The sequence below is a fragment of the Narcine bancroftii genome, chromosome 3 (genome assembly GCF_036971445.1).
Source record: "Narcine bancroftii isolate sNarBan1 chromosome 3, sNarBan1.hap1, whole genome shotgun sequence".
Lineage (NCBI taxonomy): Eukaryota > Metazoa > Chordata > Chondrichthyes > Torpediniformes > Narcinidae > Narcine > Narcine bancroftii.
In genome coordinates this window covers 25,411,754-25,431,975 of record NC_091471.1, presented here as the reverse complement: position 1 = coordinate 25,431,975, position 20,222 = coordinate 25,411,754, and the positions used below count along the sequence as shown (strand labels likewise).

At 44.2% G+C, this 20,222-nt stretch overlaps 1 protein-coding gene across 18 annotated transcripts in view; it reads left to right on the top strand.

The window, feature by feature from the left end:
* Positions 1–20,222, top strand: part of LOC138757015 (leucine zipper putative tumor suppressor 3) — a 100,810-nt gene that overhangs the window by 55,229 nt on the left and 25,359 nt on the right. For 17 of the 18 annotated variants that reach the window (XM_069923610.1, XM_069923603.1, XM_069923604.1 and 14 more), the window contains one exon: positions 5,968–6,456. In XM_069923610.1, coding sequence (XP_069779711.1) covers positions 6,007–6,456 — 450 coding nt within the window. In that variant the 5' untranslated portion in view covers positions 5,968–6,006. Of the gene's footprint in view, positions 1–5,967; positions 6,457–14,657; positions 15,753–20,222 lie in introns of those variants that run through there. The other variant, XM_069923611.1, reaches the window with a different exon arrangement.

Genomic DNA, 20,222 nt, shown 5'->3' with positions numbered 1-20,222 from the left:
AAATGGACAGGCACTTTTCCTTAGTTCAAATTAAGGACACGTCACCCAGAAAGTGAAGTTGAAGATGAGGAAACAAAGCTTCCAGTCTCCAAACAATGAGAACATCACTCACTCAGTGTTTCAGAATCACTGTTCCACTGCAGAGGTGAAGGGTTCAGGGACTGAGTATGACTCTCAAACTGATCTATGTAAAACCAAACAAGCCTCAAACTGAAGAACATGTACGGAGAGCCTGTTATTTGTTTTCAGAGAATAACTCATTTGGGAGCCAGTTACTCTAAACATCACCGAAAGGCAAAGGAACTATTCTTACAGTGAGGCCTTGGAAGCTCCACAGGGAAGTTCAAATTGCTTGCTGTTTTGTTATATATAGAAGGATTACTCATGCACAGGTATACAGTTGGACACTTTACATCAATCTGAACAAGTAACGTCAAGACCTTTGCAATAAAGGCCACCAGTGTCATTGCATGTCGAAATTGAGTAGTTATTGTTGAAGATGTTCATTGCTTTGTGCTTGTGTGACACAAATGCATCTTGCCACTTATCACCATGTGTGAACACTGTTCATACAGACAGGTGTGGATGGCTTCATTTTCTGACAACCTGCAAATGGAATTGAGCTTAATGTAAAGTAAAGACAATTTTGGAAGGTTACCTCTTTTAGGAGCTCATTATGTAGGCCAGTAGTTCCTGGGAATTGCCACTTAAGTTCCATTTTATCATCTAGCAAATTTCATTCGTATTAATTCATTAAGAAGTCCTCATATTTACATACCCTTGGTTCCTAACAATTTCTGTGCTTTTGTTTCATCCCAAGTGCTTGATGTCTCAGTCATTTACCTCTCTTTGCTCTTTCTGTGCGTGTGCACGCCCAACTATGATGGAAGCTGGATTAAAGTTTTAATTTACTCTTTTAGAGATACAGCAGGGTAATAGGCCCTTCCTGCCCATGAGCCAATGCCTCCCATATAACCATATAACCACTTACAGCACAGAACAGGCCAGTTCGGCCCTACTAGTCCATGCTGTAACAAATCCCCACCCTCCTAGTCCCACTGACCAGCACCCGGTCCATACCCCTCCAGTCCTCTCCTATCCATGTAACTATCCAGTCTTTCCTTAAATGTAACCAATGATCCCGCCTCGACCACGTCTGTCGGAAGCTCATTCCACATCCCCACCACCCTCTGCGAAAAGAAATTTCCCCTCATGTTCCCCTTATAATTTTCCCCCTTCAATCTTAAACCATGCCCTCTAGTTTGAATCTCCCCCACTCTTAATTGAAAAAGCCTATCCACGTTTACTCTGTCTGTCCCTTTTAAAATCTTAAACACCTCTATCAAGTCCCCTCTCAATCTTCTACGCTCCAGAGAAAAAAGCCCCAGTCTGCACAACCTTTCCCTGTAACTCAAACCTTGAAATCCTGTCAACATTCTCGTGAACCTTCTCTGCACTCTCTCTATTTTGTTTATATCTTTCCTATAATTTGGTGACCAAAACTGTACACAGTACTCCAAATTTGGCTTCACCAATGCCTTGTACAATTTCATCATAACCTCCCTACTCTTGAATTCAATACTCCGATTTATGAAGGCCAACATTCCAAATGCCTTCTTCACACCATCTACCTGAGTATCAGCCTTGAGGGTACTATTTACCATAACTCCTAAATCCCTTTGTTGCTCTGCACATCTCAATAGCCTACCATTTAATGCATATGACCTATTTAGATTTGCCTTTCCAAAATGTAACACCTCTCACTTATCTGTATTAAATTCTATCAGCCATTTCTCAGCCCACACCTCCAGCAATTAACCTATAAATCCTATACAGTTTGGAGGTGCAGAGGAAACCGGACCACCAAAAGAAACCCACACAGATAAATAGAAAACCTACAAACTCCTTACAGACAACACTGGATTTAAACCTGGATCGCTGGTGCTGTAATGGCATTATGTGCTGCCCTATTATGTTCACTGTTATATTTCAATTCCACGTTCTTCCAAAATAATGCATAATTTTCCTCTATTTAGACTTCTGTTCCCTCAGGTTCATTAAACTAATCCTTCAAATAAATCAGTTTTATGACTGGCACCAGATTCGAGCAAAAAATTGAATTCTCTGGGTAATTGAGAGTTTTCACTGTGGCACATTCACTGTAAGCTATGGGAAATCTAGTATGGAAAGTAGGGGACTTTGCTGGAGAGTTAGCATGAATTAGATTCCCCATCTATTTTCCAAACAGTGGCACTGCTTAAGACAGGCAAATTGTTTTACGTGAGATTTTATGAAACTGTTTGATAAAAGCACATCATTTTTAGGGACCTTGGGGGAAAATGTATTTTATTTTATTTCATATAATGCCTTCTCCACACTCTCTGACTGAAAGACTTTCTCTGTCCTTTTGAAGCCCTCGTCATACAATGCAGAAACAGACCCTTCAACCCACCACAGTTATGCCTCATTTACCGGCAGAGTTCATGTACTAGGGGGTGACAATTCAAGTGCCCATCCAGATGTTTCTTAAATGTCGTGAGAGTACCTGCCTCCATCACCTTCTCAGGCAGTGCGTTCCAAGTTGAAATACTCTCTAAGTGAAAATATTCTGCCTCAGCTTCCTGCTAAATTCTTGTCCCTCACCTTAATCCTCTGCCCATTGCATTGGGGAAAGGTTTCTTATCCAATCTTTGAGTCCTCTCTTTTCCTTTCCCTTTCCCTTTCTGCCCTGTGGTGATATGTTTCCTCCATTGTATATAGTTATTATTGTCAGTTGCATATGTGGAGATGGCCCACCCACAGATGACTCATACCCTATGACTCCTCCCCCATGGTCCTGGGTCATAACAGTCGAACCAACTCTCCCTTGCTGCCATTCCTATCCTTGGATCTGGGCCAGCAAGGTTCTTCTGTGTATTAAAGCCTATCGTTTCCTCAGCCTAATCTTTGTGGTTACTGGTAGTGCCCGACATGTCTGTTGTCTGTTTTCTCTCTCTCTCTCTCTCTCTCTCTCTCTCTCTCTCTCTCTCTCTCTCTCAGTTCCAGGGTAGATTCTGCTCTACCCTTTATCGACAATCCTCATGAATTTCAAATGCAAAAGTCTGCATTCACTGTAGTTGAAGTAAAAACATAATGATGGAGAAATTCAGCAGGTCAAACAGCGTACCCTATATAGCAAAGATGCATGACCAGCATTTCGGGCTTGTGTCCTTCATCAATATATGGACACAATGTCAGCAGGCGCCCAAACAAAATGGTGGAGGGGCACACATGGGAAGGGCAAAAGGAGCACAGACCCAAAGGTGAGGTAATAGGTGAATGAGTTTGGGAGGGCACACCAGAAAATGGGGAGGGGGGGGAAATCACTCTGTGAATGGAGAAGGGAGGGGGTAGAGAGCTGGAGGAAAGAAGACAGAGGAATGGAGAAGAGAGAGGAAGAACAGGGAGTAGGCTAGAAGAAACCGGAGAAGTCCACATTAATGCCATCTGGATGGGGAGTGCCAGGATGGAAAACTAGGTGTTGATCTTCCAATTTATGGGTGGTCTTGGTTTGACAGTACATGAGGCCATGGACGGACATGTCACCATGGGAGAGGGGCGCAGAATTGAAATGGCTGGCCACTGGGAGATCCCCATCCTGAATTACTCTTGTGCAACGCAACTCAGTTCCTGAAGTCTGGGCAACATCCTAGTAAATATTCTTTGCACTCTTTAAATTTTATTGATATCTCTCCTGTAGTTAGATGACCAAAATTGCACACAATACTCCAAATTTGGCCTCACTAATAAATGTATTATACAACTTTACCATTACATCGTATCTCTTGTACTCAATACTTTGATTTATGAAGGCCAATATGCCAAAAGCTCTCTTTACAACCCTATCTACCTGTGACGCCACTTTCAGGGAATTATGTATCTCCATCCCTCCGTTCTACCACACTCCTCAATACCCTGCCATCTATCATGTATGTCCTTTCTTGGTTTGTACTTCTAAAATGTAACACCTCACATTTGTCTGCATTAAATTCCATCTGCCATTTTTTAGCCCATTTTTCCAGCTGGTCCTGATCCCTCTGCAAGCTTTGAAACCCTTCCTCACTGTCCACAACACCTCCAATCTTTGTTTCACCTGTAAACTTGCTGATTGATATAGATGACAAACAACCGTGGACCCAGCATCGACCCCTCAGGCACACCACTCATCACTGGCCTCTAGTCTGAAAAGCAATCATCCACCACCATTCTCTGGCCTTTCCTGTATTCCTAATGTCAAATCCAATTTTCTACCTCACCATGATTACCGAGTGTCTGAACCTTCCTGAGTAACCTCCCATTAGGGGCCTTGTCAAAGGCCTTACTAATGTCCATGTAGAAAACAGCCACAGCCATTCTTCATCAACTTTCCTGGTTACCTCCTCAAAAAACTCTATCAGATTGGCTAAATACATCCTACAACGCACAAACCCATGTTGAGTATCCCTGATCAGTCCCTGGTTATCCAATACTTATACATCTGATCTCTCAGAACACCTTCCAATAATTGACATACAACTGACATCAGACTCAATGGCCTTTCATTTCCAGGGTTACTTTTGGAACCTTTTTTAATCAATGGAATATGAGCTACCCTCCAATCCTCTGGTACCACATCTGTGACTTAGGACATTTTAAATATTTTTGCCAGATCCCCTGCAATTTCTTCACTAACCTCCCTCATGGTTCAAGGGAACATCTTGTCAGGACCTGTGGATTTATCTACCCTTATTTCCTTCAAGGCAGCAAGACCTCTTCCTCTTTAATCTGTATAGGTTCCATGACCTCACTGCTTGTTTTCCAAATTTACCTTGACCGTGACATTGTATTATTGAGTTCTTTAATTAATTGAATTTAACAGCCCCCATTGCCATGGTGCTATTTGAGCAAGTGCTTATAGATTATCTCCCTGGACTTCTGGATTGTTAGACCATTTACAGCTGCTGAGCTCTCTTGCCAGAACAGGCCAAGGCTTTGAAAGGACCTTGAAAGGTCCATCGCTGGCCCGTTGGCACCCTCTTCTGTCCTCTGCACTTGGCTTGTGGAAGTGGGCTGTCGGGGAATTTCCGGCATCGATGACCTTCAGAAATGTTAAATTATTTACCATTTCAATTTGGATGAGTGTGAAGTGATGTACTTTGCAAGGTCAAACATGAAGGCGTAGTAAATGGGAGGATTTTTAACAGCATGAAAGATCAGAGAGATCTTGTGGTCCAAGTCCGTAATCCCTCAAGGTTGCTGCACGTAGATCTGGTGGTTAAGAAGGTATATGGTGTGCTGGCCCTCATCAGTCGGAGGACTGAGTTCAAGAGATGTTGCAGCTCTACAAAACACTGGTTAGAACACATTTGGAGTATTGCATTCATTTCTGGTCGCTGCATCATCGGAAGGATATAGCTGCTTTGGAGGGAGTTGGGGGGGGTGGGGGTCAGAAGATACTTACATGCACGTTAACTGTATTGGAGTACATGTCATATGAAGCAAGGTTGACAGAGCTAGGGCTTTCCTATTTGGAGTGATGAAGTGTGAGGGGTGACTTAATGGAGGTATATCGGATTATGAGCGCCCTTTTCCTGGGGAAACAATAGCAAATACAAGAGGACCAACTGTTTAAAGTTAAGTGGAGAAAATTTTAGGAGAAACATAAGAGGTAGGTTTATTTTTACAGAGAGTGGTGGGTGCCTGGAATGCATTGCCAGGGGTGGTAGTAGAGCCTGATACAATGGAAATATTCAGAAGACTCTTAGATCAGGAATGCACATGGACGTTAGGAAGATAGAAGTTATGGTTGTGAGCCAGGGAAGGGTTAGGTAGTTGTGGAGTAGGTTTGCATAGGTCAGCACAACATTGTGGACTGAAGGGCCTGTGTTTTGTGCTGTAATGTTCTATGTTCTGCATCTAAAGCTCATCCATTTCATTTTCACCTTTCAGGACCACTGGCTGATGTTGCTCCATTCTTTCTGACTCAACATGGCAAAACTTCAGCTGCTGTCAACGACCAGTGATCCCAGTTTTCACGGCTGCGAGTCGTTCCCGGTGTTTGCTCCCCGGTCCACAGATCCTGCCTTCTCCCAGGGCACAATGGGGAGCGTGGGCAGTGGCGTCGCCAATGAACAGGAGTTTGCCATGAAAAGCATGAACAGCAACCAGCGACAAGGCCTCATCCACGACAGCAGTCGTCACCCAGATGGGCCAAGGAACGGTTACACTTCCCGGGAATTCTCAAAACGCTTATCAGCTGAAGAGAAATGCTTTAACCCTGAGAATGTGTCAAATTCTGTGTATATCAACGGGGACCGACGCATAGGAGATAAAACTAAAATTGATGTGACCAATAACAATGAGAAGAACTTGCCTCCACAGTACAGGGAGCCAAGCAACCCCCCAAAGATACTTCCCATGTCCGGCAAACTAGAACAGGTAATGATGCAGTGAAATCCGATGAGAAGGAGGGGAATGGTGGGGATTGTTTGTCAGAGTATTTCATTTGAATGAACAGCCCATGGAAGAAATTCAAAGGTGTGTTGTGGGTAATACACTTTGCAGAGCCAAAACCTGAATGGGTCACACAGGGTTTGAATTCCCATGAATGCCTAATGGAAGCCAAATAGCCTGTATATGCCTGAGATTGTCTGATCTTAGAAGCTAAGCAGGCTCAGGCCTGGTCAGTACTTAGAGGGGAAACCGCCTAGGAACACGAGGTGCTGTAGGTTTCTGAGGGACTCCAGACAAAGTGGCGACTGTCTGTCTGTCTTATGGTAGACAAAAGTTAAAGAATTTCATGTATGATACATTCTAAATGTTGTATTACATGACAATAATGGTACCTTTAACCTTTACCTTGCAGACTCCTTTCTTTTTATTCTAATTAATTTTTAAAAGTTATAGCTGCAGCATGGTAACAGACCCTTCCACCCCATGAGCCCATGCTGCCAAAAATACAGCAATAAACCCTCAAACCCTGTATGTTTTTTTTGGGGGGCGGGGGGGAGGAAACCGAAGGGGAACATACAAGCTTCTTGACAGTGCTGGATTGACTGGGGTGAAGGAGGCTGGGGGAGGATATTATTAGAGGTTTATAAAATCACCAAGATCATTCTCAGGGTAGGGAAATCTAAAACTAGAAGATGAGATGGGAAAGATTTAAAAGGGGCCTGAGGCACCGAGGTTGGCAGGTACGTGGAACGAACTAGCAGAGGAGCTTGTGGAAATGGGGACAATTGCAACATTTGAAATGCACTTGGATAAGAAAGGAGTGAAATGAGATGAGATTTTATTATTGAACATACGTACAATGTGTAAATGCACTGAAATTCTTCTGGCTTGTTTCATCTGCACTGGTACGTAAAATGCACTAACAATCATGAAGCATGAATTAAATTACCTCACGAGAGATAATAAATATGAAATGGGAGATACATTCAAAAACACAAAAATGCTGGAGAAACTCAGCAGGTCTCGCAGCATCCATAGGAGATCAAGATATATAACCAACGTTTCGGGTCTCAGCCCTTCTACAATTACGGCGATTGCAGACTTCCATGATTCCTGCTACAATTAGATAGACGCACATTTAGGAGGATGTGGGCCAAATGCAAGGAAAGGAGATGAGCTTGGATAGTTACCTTAATTAAAACAGAAATTCTGAAGGAACTCAGTAGGTCACACAGAAAGCATAGGAGGTAAAGATATATAACCATCGTTTCGGGCCTGAGCCCTTCCTCAAGGTGTGAGTAAAAACCAGGCAGGTGTCTGAAACAAGGAGTACAGACCAACAGATGAGTAGAACCTCCTCAGGGTAAGCATCCCTTGAAGTGATTTCACACAAGAGCAACAGAATAGAGTGAAACATGAAAGTCCCCAGATGCTGGGGTTGTAGTAAAAACACAGAAATGCTCAAGGAACTGAGCAGCTCTCGGAGCGTCCATGGCTGCCTTGATAAGGCAGTTACTTTGGCCAGTATGGATGAGTTGGGTTGAAGGGGCTTTTTCCATGCTGTATAACTGACCGAATCTCAATGGAATGATGAAACAAGGGAGAACTTTGAAATCCTCATCATGAATGAGAGGTTCAGCAACACCTGAGCCTATTCAGTGGAATTGTGGGGGGGGATTGTGAGCAGGTGGGTGTGGTTTTAGCAATGATGCGGGTATGTGGTCACCCTGCTTGCTCTGAGAACATTGCCTCTGGTGTTCTGAATGAAAAAGTTTCTATCTCTTGCAGCTCTGCCACCCACTCCGATGATGTAAACATCAAAGCCACTTGTTTCGGTCCCAGTTCTGTTATTTTTCCTGGCAGTGATTTTCCAATCCTGTTTGTGAATAGTCCTGAAATGTGAGGTTGTTGGTGTTTGAAGTAATAGTTGCAATAAAATCCCAGGATTGTCCACTCTTCTCTGTTGGACAGCTTTAGGTGTATTGATTATCCTATAGATTTTATAGAGACAGATCCAGGTGGTAGCGACTTCAGCTGAAAACAGAGTGTAAGCAGGTCACAACCAGTCCTTGGACTGTCAAACCTACAACTTTAAAATCATTGTTTTGTGTCTTTTATTTATATAACATGCCCTTACCTGCATGAAGTCTTTGTTCAGATGAAGCTTCATTTCACAGTCAACACCAGCTGCCAGAGCTTGCATCACGAAACCTAAAATGAAGAGGAAGATGCGTAAAGGTTCAAATTAGAAATATTGGAAATCTGAAATAAAACACTCAGCAGATCAAACAGCACGTGTAAGGAGAGAAGCAAAGATCTGATCGGTGACTCTTTGTCAGACCAGGCAAGTAGAAAAACAAGTGCAACAAGACTCGAGGGCCCATATGGCCTGTTTCCATGCTGTAAACTGTTATACAGTTATATAATGTTGCAAAGAAGGGGAGAGCAGAAGGGAATGTTTGTGGTGGAGTGGTCCAGGTGCCAGCCGAGAGTGGACAAACCTTGTTCATCACAGAGATAAAAATGGAGGGAGGTGAATGACAGATAACATGTATACATAATATTGTTTCTATCCCGACTGGAGTACTGTCTGCAGTACTGTTTGCATCCTATGAGTATGATTGTATTGGAGAGAGCGCAAAGGAGAGTCACCAGCATGTTACTTGAAATGGAGGATAGGTTGGGTCTGTAGTCCTTGGAGCAGTGTAGAGAAGTTTGATAGGAGGCCTGAGAGAGGTGCACAAAATCATGAGCTGTCTAGCTGGGGTAAATGCTGAGAAATTTTTCTCCATAGCAAAGGTAATTATTACCAGCATTCAAAACCTGGCAGGCACTGGGTAAAGTGCTGGGAAATGGGATTAGAAGTGGGGAGTTGGGCAGAAGGACCTCCAAGGTTGTAATGATGGATTACTCCCTGTGCCATGTGCTGGTGAGGGTGGAAATAGGAGCATAGGACAGATGAACACTAACTTGTGTAGGTCAGAGGGTTTGGGGGTGATTTGATCATTTGGATGACTTCTGGGGTAGGTGGGGTCTGCACAAGAAGATTGAGTTACACCTCAACTGGATCACCTCGAAAGTAGCAATTTGTACATACGGGTGCTCTTCATCGACTACAGCTCAGCCTTCAATACCATTACTCCCTCAGTGCTGGTCAAGGAGCCACAAACTCTAGGTCTCTGTACCTCCCTCTGCAGATGGATCTTTGACTTTCACATCAGAATTCTACAGTTAGTATGAATTGGAATCAACGTCTCCTCCTCACTGATTATCAACACAGGCCCACCCCAAGGATGCGTGCTTAGCCCACTGCTCTACTCATTACACAACCATGACTGTGTGACCAGGCACAATTCCAATGCTATCTTTAAGTTTTCAGATGACACCCACAGTTGTTGACAGAATCACAAACATCAATGAGGAAGCGTATAGGAGGGAGGTAGATCAGCTAATGTAACGACAACAACTTTACGCTCAACATCAGCAAAACCAAGGAGACGATTGTGGACTTTAGGAGGAAGTCAGGGCAACATAACCCAGTCCTCATCAAGGGCTCAGTAGTGGAAAGGGTCATGAACTTCAAATTCCTGGGTGTCAACATCGTTGAAAATCTGTCCTGAACCTCCACATTGATGAAGGCTCCACAAAGAAGGCTCACCACCAGCTATACTTTGTGAGGTGTCTGAGGTGGTTTGGTATGACACTGAAGACTCTCGTAAACTTCTACAGGTGTACCATGGAGAGCACTCTGCTGGATGAATCAATGCCTGGTATGGAGGTACCAACTCTCAGGACAAGAATAAACTCCAGAGGGTTGTTAACTCGGTCTGTGACATCATGGGCACCAGCCTTCACTCCATTGAGGACATCTACAGGAGGTAGTGTCTTAAAAAAATCAGCCTCTATCCTCAAAGACCCCCCCCCCCCCCCCCACCACTCAGGTCATGCCCTCATCACTGCTACCATCAGGAAAAAGTACAGGAGCCTAAAGACGAGCACCCAACGGCACATGGACAGCTTCTTCCCCATTGCAATCAGATTCATGAATATTCAGTGAACCAAACGCACTGCCTTACTTTTCATGCAATATTATTTTATTTTTTATTGTAACGTCGTAAGATGGTTATAATATGAATGTTTGCACTATGACTTGTTCATGACAATAAGTTCTGATTCTAATTCTGATGCAGGTTCAATAGCCTTGTACTCATTGACCCAGGAGAATTTAAAGTGATTTGGCAAGGAAGTGGAAAGCAGAGAAGCAGTTCTCATGAGGTGAACACTGTCGAGGATAAACCTAGGAAATCCAGTGGGCAGAGCAGACACAGGCAGGTTGGGAACCACTGGTGAGCTGGCAGGCTCAAGAGGATTGGTTTAATATAAGGAACCTCACAGTAGGTCAGGTAGGTTTAGAACATGGATCAACACTTGGAATTCTGATATTACTGCAGTTAGAAAAATGTGGTCGAGGGAAGGGCCAGACTAGTGGCTTAATGTTGGGAATGCAAAAGAGGAGGAGAGAATCACACTACTGGTTAAGTAGAAAATGCAATGATACCGGAGAGGATATTCTGAAGGAATTGTGCATTGAGGCTATATGGGTAGAACTTAGGAACAAGAGGAGATCAATTATTTTTCTGGGGTGACCACTGCAGGCCTCCCAATAATCAGAAGAATAGATGTAATCAAATCACAGAAAGGTGTAAGAGCGACAGGGTTATTAGTAGGAAAATTTTAACTTTCCTAATATTGACTGGGATTGCTTTCATGCAAGGGGCTTACACCAGGTGAAATTGTTTAAGTGCATCCAAGAGAGTCTTTTGAGACAATACGTAGAATATCCAAATGAAGACAGGACTATTCTCAACTTTATCTTTGGAAATGAATTCGGGCAGGTGGTGGAAGTGGCCATAATATTCTAAGTTTAAAGTCGTTATTGAAAAGCATTAAGATTGGTCATCAAGTTATGGTTTTGAAGGCAGATGATTTAAACAGACCTGAGAGGCGGTGGTAGGTAAATGGAATGATCTGACACAGGAGCTGGTGGAAGCAGGTACAATTGCGATGCTTTATTGTTTTATTGTTAGGAAAGTTGCAGAGAGATGTGGGCCGAATGCAGGAAAATAAGACCAACTGAGGAAGGCCCCTTGGTCGGCATGGATAAGTTGGGCTGAAAGGCCCGTTTCTGTGCTCTACAACTGTATGATTATAAATTGGGGGAAAAACTGATTACAGTAGGATGTGAGAGGACCTGGCAAAAGTAGATTAGGAGCAGATGCTGGTGGGCAAAACAACAGCTGACATGTGGGAGTCTTTCAAATAAGAGTTAGTAAGAGTTCAAGGCCAGCATATATCTGTCATGGTGAAAGGCAAGAATGACAAGATTAATGAATCTTGGACAACAAAAGGATATTGATCAGGAAAAGAAAGAAAGCATTTGGCAAGTGTAGGCAAGCAGGATCAGGGGAATCTCTTAAGGAATGCATAGGAGAGAACAAGGAAGAATTTTGAAGGGGCTTGTGAATAAGAACATTAGAAATGGGAGCAGAAGTAGTCTGTCAACCCATTTCTACAGGTCAGTAAGATCCTGGCTGACCTAGCTGTGGATTTAGCTCCACTTACCCTCCTGCTCCCCATAACCCTTTATTCTCCCACTGTTCAAAATTCTATCCATCTATGTCTGGCATACATTTAATAAGGCAGCCAAATATTCTTGGCATGTAAGATTAAGGAGAATAAGTATATCAGAAGCAAGAGGGTCACCAGGGAAAGAATGGGTCCCCTTGGGTGTTATTGTGAGTTGCAAAGTGTTCTGAAATCTACTTGGCACCTGATCTCTCAGTCAGAACAACAATGAGATAATATTGTTGTTGAACTTTGCCCAGAACAGAACAGTCTGTTTCTTGCCAGGTTAATAGTCAGAATGGAAATTTCCAATTAAAGTCTGGTGTGGGTGAAGCCTGCCCTTGTGATCACAAGGATGCTATACAGTTGATTAACTTATTTTATGTCCATCTGCAAAGTTTAATTGAGTGTTGTATGTTTATACACTGTCAGCCCTAACATTAATGTACAGGTGGAAAAAGAAACCAGCGGAAAAGGAATGAAAAACCTCAATCATGAAGTCACAATAGAACCATAGGTTTTGTTAGCTGTCAGGTGATCAAGAGTTGGCATTTATTTGGTTTGCCCCAGATTGCCATAGACTGGCTGTAAGTAACCATGTCAGTGATACGGCTTCATTGTTGAAGCTCTTCTTGTGTGTCGTGGAACTGGACAGAGTTATCAAGCCAAAGACAAACAAAGATCGTTGTCAAAGTTGCACATTTAGAGAGGTGTCTTCACCGAGGAAGAAGAGGTAGGGATCCAGAAATTGAAGAGGGTTAGTGAGGTGGGGGGTTAACGGTGGAGATGTGGGAATTGGGGGAGGGAGAGGTGATGTAGGGATGGAGTCGTGGGAAGTGGGGGAGAGGAGGTCATGTGGGGGCAGGGAGGTGGAGATATGAGGAGTGGGGGAGAGGGAGGTGGAGAAGTGAGGTAAGGGGAGGTAGAGATGTGGGAAGTGGTGGGAAAGAGGAGGTGGGAAATCAGGGAAGAGGAGGTGGACATAGTGGGGAGGTGGAGATGTAGGAGGTAGGGGAGGGAGAGGTGGAGAAGTGCGGTAAGGGGAGGGAGAGGTGGAGAAGTGCGGTAAGGGGAGGTAGAGATGTGGGAAGTGGTGGGGAAGGGGAGGTGGGAAATCAGGGAAGAGGAGGTGGACGTAGCGGGGAGGTGGAGATGTAGGAGGTAGGGGAGGGAGAGGTGGAGAAGTGGGGTAAGGGGAGGTAGAGATGTAGGAAGTGGTGGGGAAGGGGAGGTGGGAAATCAGGGAAGAGGAGGTGGACGTAGCGGGGAGGTGGAGATGTAGGAGGTAGGGGAGGGAGAGGTGGAGATGTAGGATGTAGGGGAGGGAGAGGAGGAGATGTAGGAGGTAGGGGAGGGAGAGGAGGAGATGTAGGAGGTAGGGGAGGGAGAGGTGGAGATGTAGGAGGTAGGGGGAGGGAGGTGGAAATGTAGGAGGTAGGGGAGGGAGAGGTGGAGATGTAGGAGGTAGGGGAGGGAGAGGTGGAGATGTAGGAGGTAGGGGAGGGAGAGGTGGAGATGTAGGAGGTAGGGGAGGGAGAGGTGGAGATGTAGGAGGTAGGGGAGGGAGAGGTGGAGATGTAGGAGGTAGGGGAGGGAGAGGTGGAGATGTAGGAGGTAGGGGAGGGAGAGGTGGAGATGTAGGAGGTAGGGGAGGGAGAGGTGGAGATGTAGGAGGTAGGGGAGGGAGAGGTGGAGATGTAGGAGGTAGGGGAGGGAGAGGTGGAGATGTAGGAGGTAGGGGAGGGAGAGGTGGAGATGTAGGAGGTAGGGGAGGGAGAGGTGGAGATGTAGGAGGTAGGGGAGGGAGAGGTGGAGATGTAGGAGGTAGGGGAGGGAGAGGTGGAGATGTAGGAGGTAGGGGAGGGAGAGGTGGAGATGTAGGAGGTAGGGGAGGGAGAGGTGGAGATGTAGGAGGTAGGGGAGGGAGAGGTGGAGATGTAGGAGGTAGGGGAGGGAGAGGTGGAGATGTAGGAGGTAGGGGAGGGAGAGGTGGAGATGTAGGAGGTAGGGGCCTTCCTCTGCTGATTAATGTTTTCCATTTCTCTTGTCCCTTTATTCTTTGTTCATAGTCCAAGTTCATCTTGTGCTTTGGCACCTGCCAACAATTTCTCATGCCTTGATGAAGGGCTCAAGCCTGAAACATCGGTCATGTATCCTTATCTTTGCAATATAAAGTACACTGTACTTCAACCACAGTGTCTGTAGACTTTCACATTATATTCTCATCTTTGTATTTTTTACCTATTTATTTTCCGCTTTTTTTTCTTAGTTGCTTGAGGCTGCAGGTTGCTTGAATTCTGGATTACAGAGGCTTTACTGTAATTTTAACCTTCTGAAATCCCTCCAACTATTCTGGTAGTCTGTCCTGACAAAGGGACAGGACATAAGAAAAATAGAGGGTTATGGGTGCGATTTATGGAAGGATTAGATTGTTAGAGTAGAGTTACATAGTCAGCATAACCTCATGGGCTGAAGGGCCTGTACTGTGGTGTAATATTCTGTGGCATACCCAGGATTTGTGACGACAGAGTCTGGCGCATTCTCTGTAAGGTATGATTCTTCCAGAACAACCTTGTCAGGGTGTATCCTGACTTATCAGATGGGACACTTTGCCATTCTGGACCAATCCCATTAGTCCTTATTCACCATCTGTTTGTGAGGAGATCTTGGGAAGATCAATCAGACTCAAAGCAACACTAAACCCTAACTGGTCAGGGTTTAGTCATTCCCTGAGTATGGCAGCAATGGTAAAACTGAATGTCTCACCAGGCCTCTTCAAAGGAGAATTGAGACTCAACAACGTTTCTTTGGTTCTGAAAATAGACAGAGACCAGACTGAGAAAGATGATCAGGAATCTTTCCTATTAATTAATGCTAGTAAATTAACTCTTCAGAACAATTGCCCACAGATTTTAGAAGGAGCTTCGGTATGTCTCATTCTTTGCCGCTGTACAACTGAAGTGAGTAGTTTCATGAGATGGGAATGACATGGAAAGGGAGGCTTTGGCAGCACCTTGAATTACTGTTCCCCACAAGGTACCAACCCCAAAGAATTCCGGGAAATCAGCCAAACATCTAGGCAACAATCTGCTCACTGAGAGCAATGGGCTTTGAGTCACCAACCTTCCTGGATTCTCCTGGAGTTTCCCAAGGATGAAAGGGCAACGTCTCAAAAGCTGCTGACAATGACTTGTGGTGGGGGGTGGGAGGGGGCAGGTGGATTATTGTATCACCCATCTGTTTTCTTTGGATGCAATTGTTTATCAATAGTGAGGTAAGGAAGGAGAGGCTGGTTGACTGGGTGGGCCGCTTGGAGGTATGAAGTCATGAGAATCCGGGAGAACATCCAACCGCAGCTGGCAGCCAGACCAGGGAATGATAATGATATACTTAGCCCAGTTTCACCATGAGAATGCATAGCTAGCTGCACAAGGAACTCTGTTAATTTGCCTGTTTCGTTTGAGCAGGGAAAGCATTTAACACTTGTCATAAATGGAATGCAGTGCTTGAAAATCTCTCGCCTGACAGGTTTATCAGCGTCGATGGAATGTGGACTTATTGACTGCAGATCATGTGACTTTGAAACTCGGCCAACGGTTCATTTACAGTCTGAAACACCTGTTGGTTTGACTGCAGACCGGCGGGTGAATCCTATGGTATCATTCAACCCGCTTTCTTATCTGATCGCAATAATTATAATTACCCCTGCTTGGCAAAGTGCCAGAAATCCTGCCCAGCTCCCCACAGCATTCTCTTGCTCTGGCAGATTCTGTGTGGGGGTGGGGGGGGGGAAACATGTGACTGCCCATCCCATGCTATTATTAGTCAGTTATATTTATTCCGTGATGATTATTTTGGAAGTGAAGGCACAAGCTGCTGGAGGAAATCCATGGTTCGAGCAGCATCAGTAGAGGAAGAATGATGATCAAGCCACTCAAAAGGTCGACCCCTTGTCTTCTTCCACTTGAAACATCGACCATTCTTCTCCCACTGATGGTGCTCAACTCAGTGAGTTCTTCCAGCAGTTTGCATTTGGCTTTGGATCCCAGCATCTGTGGTCTCCTGGATACTTTGATTCTGGACAATAGATGTCACTTTACAAAGTGAGCTCCAATTGTAATTTTAAGAATGGACGGGGAGATAGTGACTTGACCAATCATGTAACAGCGACTTTATAAACCAATGGCTTGACCTCAACTGGATTATCGTGTTCAATTCTGGTTGCCGTGTTATGGAAGGATGCGTAAGCATTGGAGAGGATCCAGAAAAGATTTTATATGTTATAAATTTATTTATGACATGGTAGAATCCAATTTCAGCCCATGAACCTACCAACCCTGAATGTTTTCAAAGGGTGGGAGGAAACCTGGGAAAAATCCACACAGAACACGGGAAGAATATACAAACTCCTTACAGACAGCACCAAATTCGAACCCAGGTCGCTAGTGTTGTAATATTGTTGCCCCAATCACTACGCTAACTGCTTTCAGGAATGGTTTCTGGGATAAAGGCCAACAGTTAGAAGGAAAGATTGGAGAGATCGGTGCTATTGTGTGCAGAGAAGGGAAGGTTGAGGCAAGATTTGAAAGTACATCAAATGATAGGTACCCAATTAGAGTGGGTACCGAAGATCTGTTTCCTTTCATGGGGAAGGGATTAAGGATCAGGGGTAAGTCATATTAAATCAAGAGAAAGAGATTTAAGATTGTCTTATGAAACACTTTTTATAACAGTATGTGGTTGGATCGTAATGCCCTGGAGAAACTAATTCCATTGTGACTTTGGATACATGCATGGTGAAGAGTAACCTGAACGACTGTGTGAAAGGTTCAGTGGGTGGTTGGGGGAGTATGCTTTGACAGGGAACAGGGAACCACTGTAGATGTAACTGCTATGTTTCTGTTATTATAAGGCTGCAATCAAACATAATGGAGCTTTAGTACAAGGCATCGGTTGTTCATTGCGAAGATCAAACGATGAGATAGTGGATAGTTAACTTTCTCCACCCAAGCTCTTAATTCCACTGAGCACAATGTTATCATAAATCTCGGATATAACTTCCTCAAGTTGATTTATTAATGCAGTGCCATTTTTCAAACATTTGTGTCACCTGGTTCAGTGATGACTAATGGACTGGGGCCAACCAAGTGGCCCTAATAATCTTTTACAGTCCTGTACTGCAGTTAGTCCAATCTAACCCTGACATAGTAAGGAATTATTTGCTTCTGTCTGGCTTCTGGTGGTGAGGTGTGAAATGACCACCAAATGTTCAGGGTAATAGGTGTGAATATGAATGGAAGATTACAAGGTGACAGGAATTGCTGCCAGTTTAGTGGCTGAGGTGATAAACTGTGTGTTGTACATGGGTAGAGGAAAGAATCAGTGCCTTCCATAATGTTTGGGATAATTCTTTCCTTTATTTGCCCCCGTGCTCTACAGTTTTAAATTTTTAATCAAACGTAATTAAAGTAGACATTCCAGATTTTATTCAAGGTTATTTGTATACATTTTGATGTGACTATATGGAATTTACACCATATACATAGTCCCCTCATTTCAGGGCACCATATATGTTCAATTGATTCATTGATGCAGGTATAAGAGATCTAGGCTTGGTTCTAAGCTTTCAATCACTGTTGGAGCCTGCAGTTGCCATTTTTTCAAATAAGGGCCAGAGTTGTGCCAATTAAAGTCAAAGAAGTAATTGTGAGGCTGAAAAACAAGAATAAAATGCCATCACCCAAACCTTAGGTTTATCAAAATCAACTGTTTGGAACATCTGTAAGAAGCAAGAAAGTACTGTGAGCTTAATCATCGCAAAGGGTCTGGTAGGCCAAGGAAGACCTCTACTGAAGAATTCTCATTATAATGAAGAAAAATCCCCAAAGACATAACTGACAGATCAGAAAAACCATTCAGGAGACATTCATTGCGTCAATGACTACTGAATAAAATCTGGAATGTGCACTTTAATCACATGCAAATTGTTTGATTACAAATTTAAAACTGTGGAGCACAGGGCAAATAAAGGAAAAGATGTCTTTGTCCCAATCATTATGGAGGGCAGTGTATTTGCAGAACACAGGAGGGCTGGAAGAATGAAGGAGGACTGATCTTTGTAGGCAAGCCACGTCTTTTCTCTCCTGGATGTTGTTCATGGTTTGAATAATCTCCAACCCACAATCGACAGGAGGATACTGAGAGGTGGAAGGGAGCATTTTTCATTTGCTGACTGAATTAAGAAGAGTGTTTCTTGCCTTTTGCTCTGTCTGTCCCCCAAATGAATGGACATTGGATTCCGCTGATCTCTAGCGCAGGAACCATAAAGTAAAACACAAAAGCAGTCTCTTCCAACAACACACCCCAACTCACCACACTGGGTTCCAGATTTGGGATCTCACTCAAATAATGGCTTGCTCCATTGGCAGAACAGAGAGGAAATTCCTCTTTGTTGGAGTCTCCCTAAACTGAGAATGTATCTCGTATTACTAAAATTTCCCAGCAGAGGAAAGATCTTCACAGTATAAGCTCAGAATATTGTTCACACATTTTTTTAATCATAAATCTCTCTTCAATTCCCTTCCTCTTAGTAGAGCCTAGATGCAGAGGGGGCCAGGGGTGCAATGTTGCCAGAGCTTATTGGTGAGCCGTTGCCAGGCACCTCCAAGCCCACCCCACCCAACCCCCCCCCCCTCCCCCTGTTGAGCACTATACTGGACATACAAGGAAGCTGTTTCTTCCACGACCAGTCATCGTCCTACCATTCACTCTCATTTCTACAACGACATGGTGGCCACCAAAGCCAGGCCTTGTGAGACCTCCTTGTAGCTGTTTTTGGTGAGCTCCGGCACCTAAAAATTTAGCACCTCACCCCTGGAGGGGGCTGAAAGATTCCTGCGCCCAACGATGCAGTGAGGTGCTAGAGAGTAGGCGGTGGGTGCTGAGTGGGCTGGGGGGTCAGCAAACATGCACAGAGAGTGATTCTACCAATCATGCTCCTGGTTGGCAGATCAGACAGCTGAGATCATTGTATTAATGTTGCCTCCACTTCTAAGATGCATGCATCCAGATTGTGAAGGACTGTGGACAGAATCACTGAACAACCTGGCTGATGAATGGGATGACAGAATGGTGAACTAAGTAGTCTGGATAATTATGTTACTGTAAATGACAGCAACATGATTATAGTGGGATCTGGGAGTACAGATACATAATTCCCTGAAAGTGGTGTCACAGGTTGATAGGGTTGTAAAGAGAGCTTTGGCATACAGATAGACCCTGACTTGTGATGTTCTGACTTACGATATTTTGAAGTTATAATAATCAAATCCATTTTGAATAAAGGTAAGTTGGGGTCTGTATCAGGCTTTGGCAGACCCAACACCGTTTTTTTAAAAAAAGATTTAGAATGCGTGCTCAAATCGCCATCCCTGCGGAGGGAGACTGAGATTGAAGAAGGAGAGAGAGCAATGGAAATTTCTGCATGCGTTCCAAATCACAACGTAGGTTGCAAGGTGATGGCACTGCCCCTGGTTACCTGGCAGCAGGGGCATCAGCCCCCTGGGAATGCAGCAGCAGGGATGTCGACCTGGCAGGGACAAGGCAGGATACTATCAGTACAGGTGGACCCTGATTTATGATCATTTCACCTTACGATGTGAGTCCTGGAGTGGAACCCCATCGTATTGCCCTTCATAAATCAAAGTATTGAGTCTAGGAGCTGGGATGTTATGGTAAAGTTGTATAAGACATTGGTGAGTCCAAATTTGGAGTATTATGTGCAGTTTTAGCCACCTAACTACAGGAACGATATCAATCAGATAGAAAGAGTGCAGAGAAGATTTACTAGGATGTTAACCAGAGTTCAGGAACTGAGTTACATGGAAAGGTTAAACAGGTTAGGACTTTATTCCCTGAAGCATAGAAGAATGAGGGGAGATTTGATAGAGGTATTTACAATTATGTGGGGGATTGACAGAGTAAATGTAGATAGACTTTTTCCACTGAGTGTAGGTGAGATGCAAACCAGAGGACATGGGTTAAGAGTGAAAGGGGAAAAGTTTAGGGTCAAGATGAGGGGGAACTTCCTTCACACATAGTAGTGGGAGTGTGACAGCTGAAGTGGT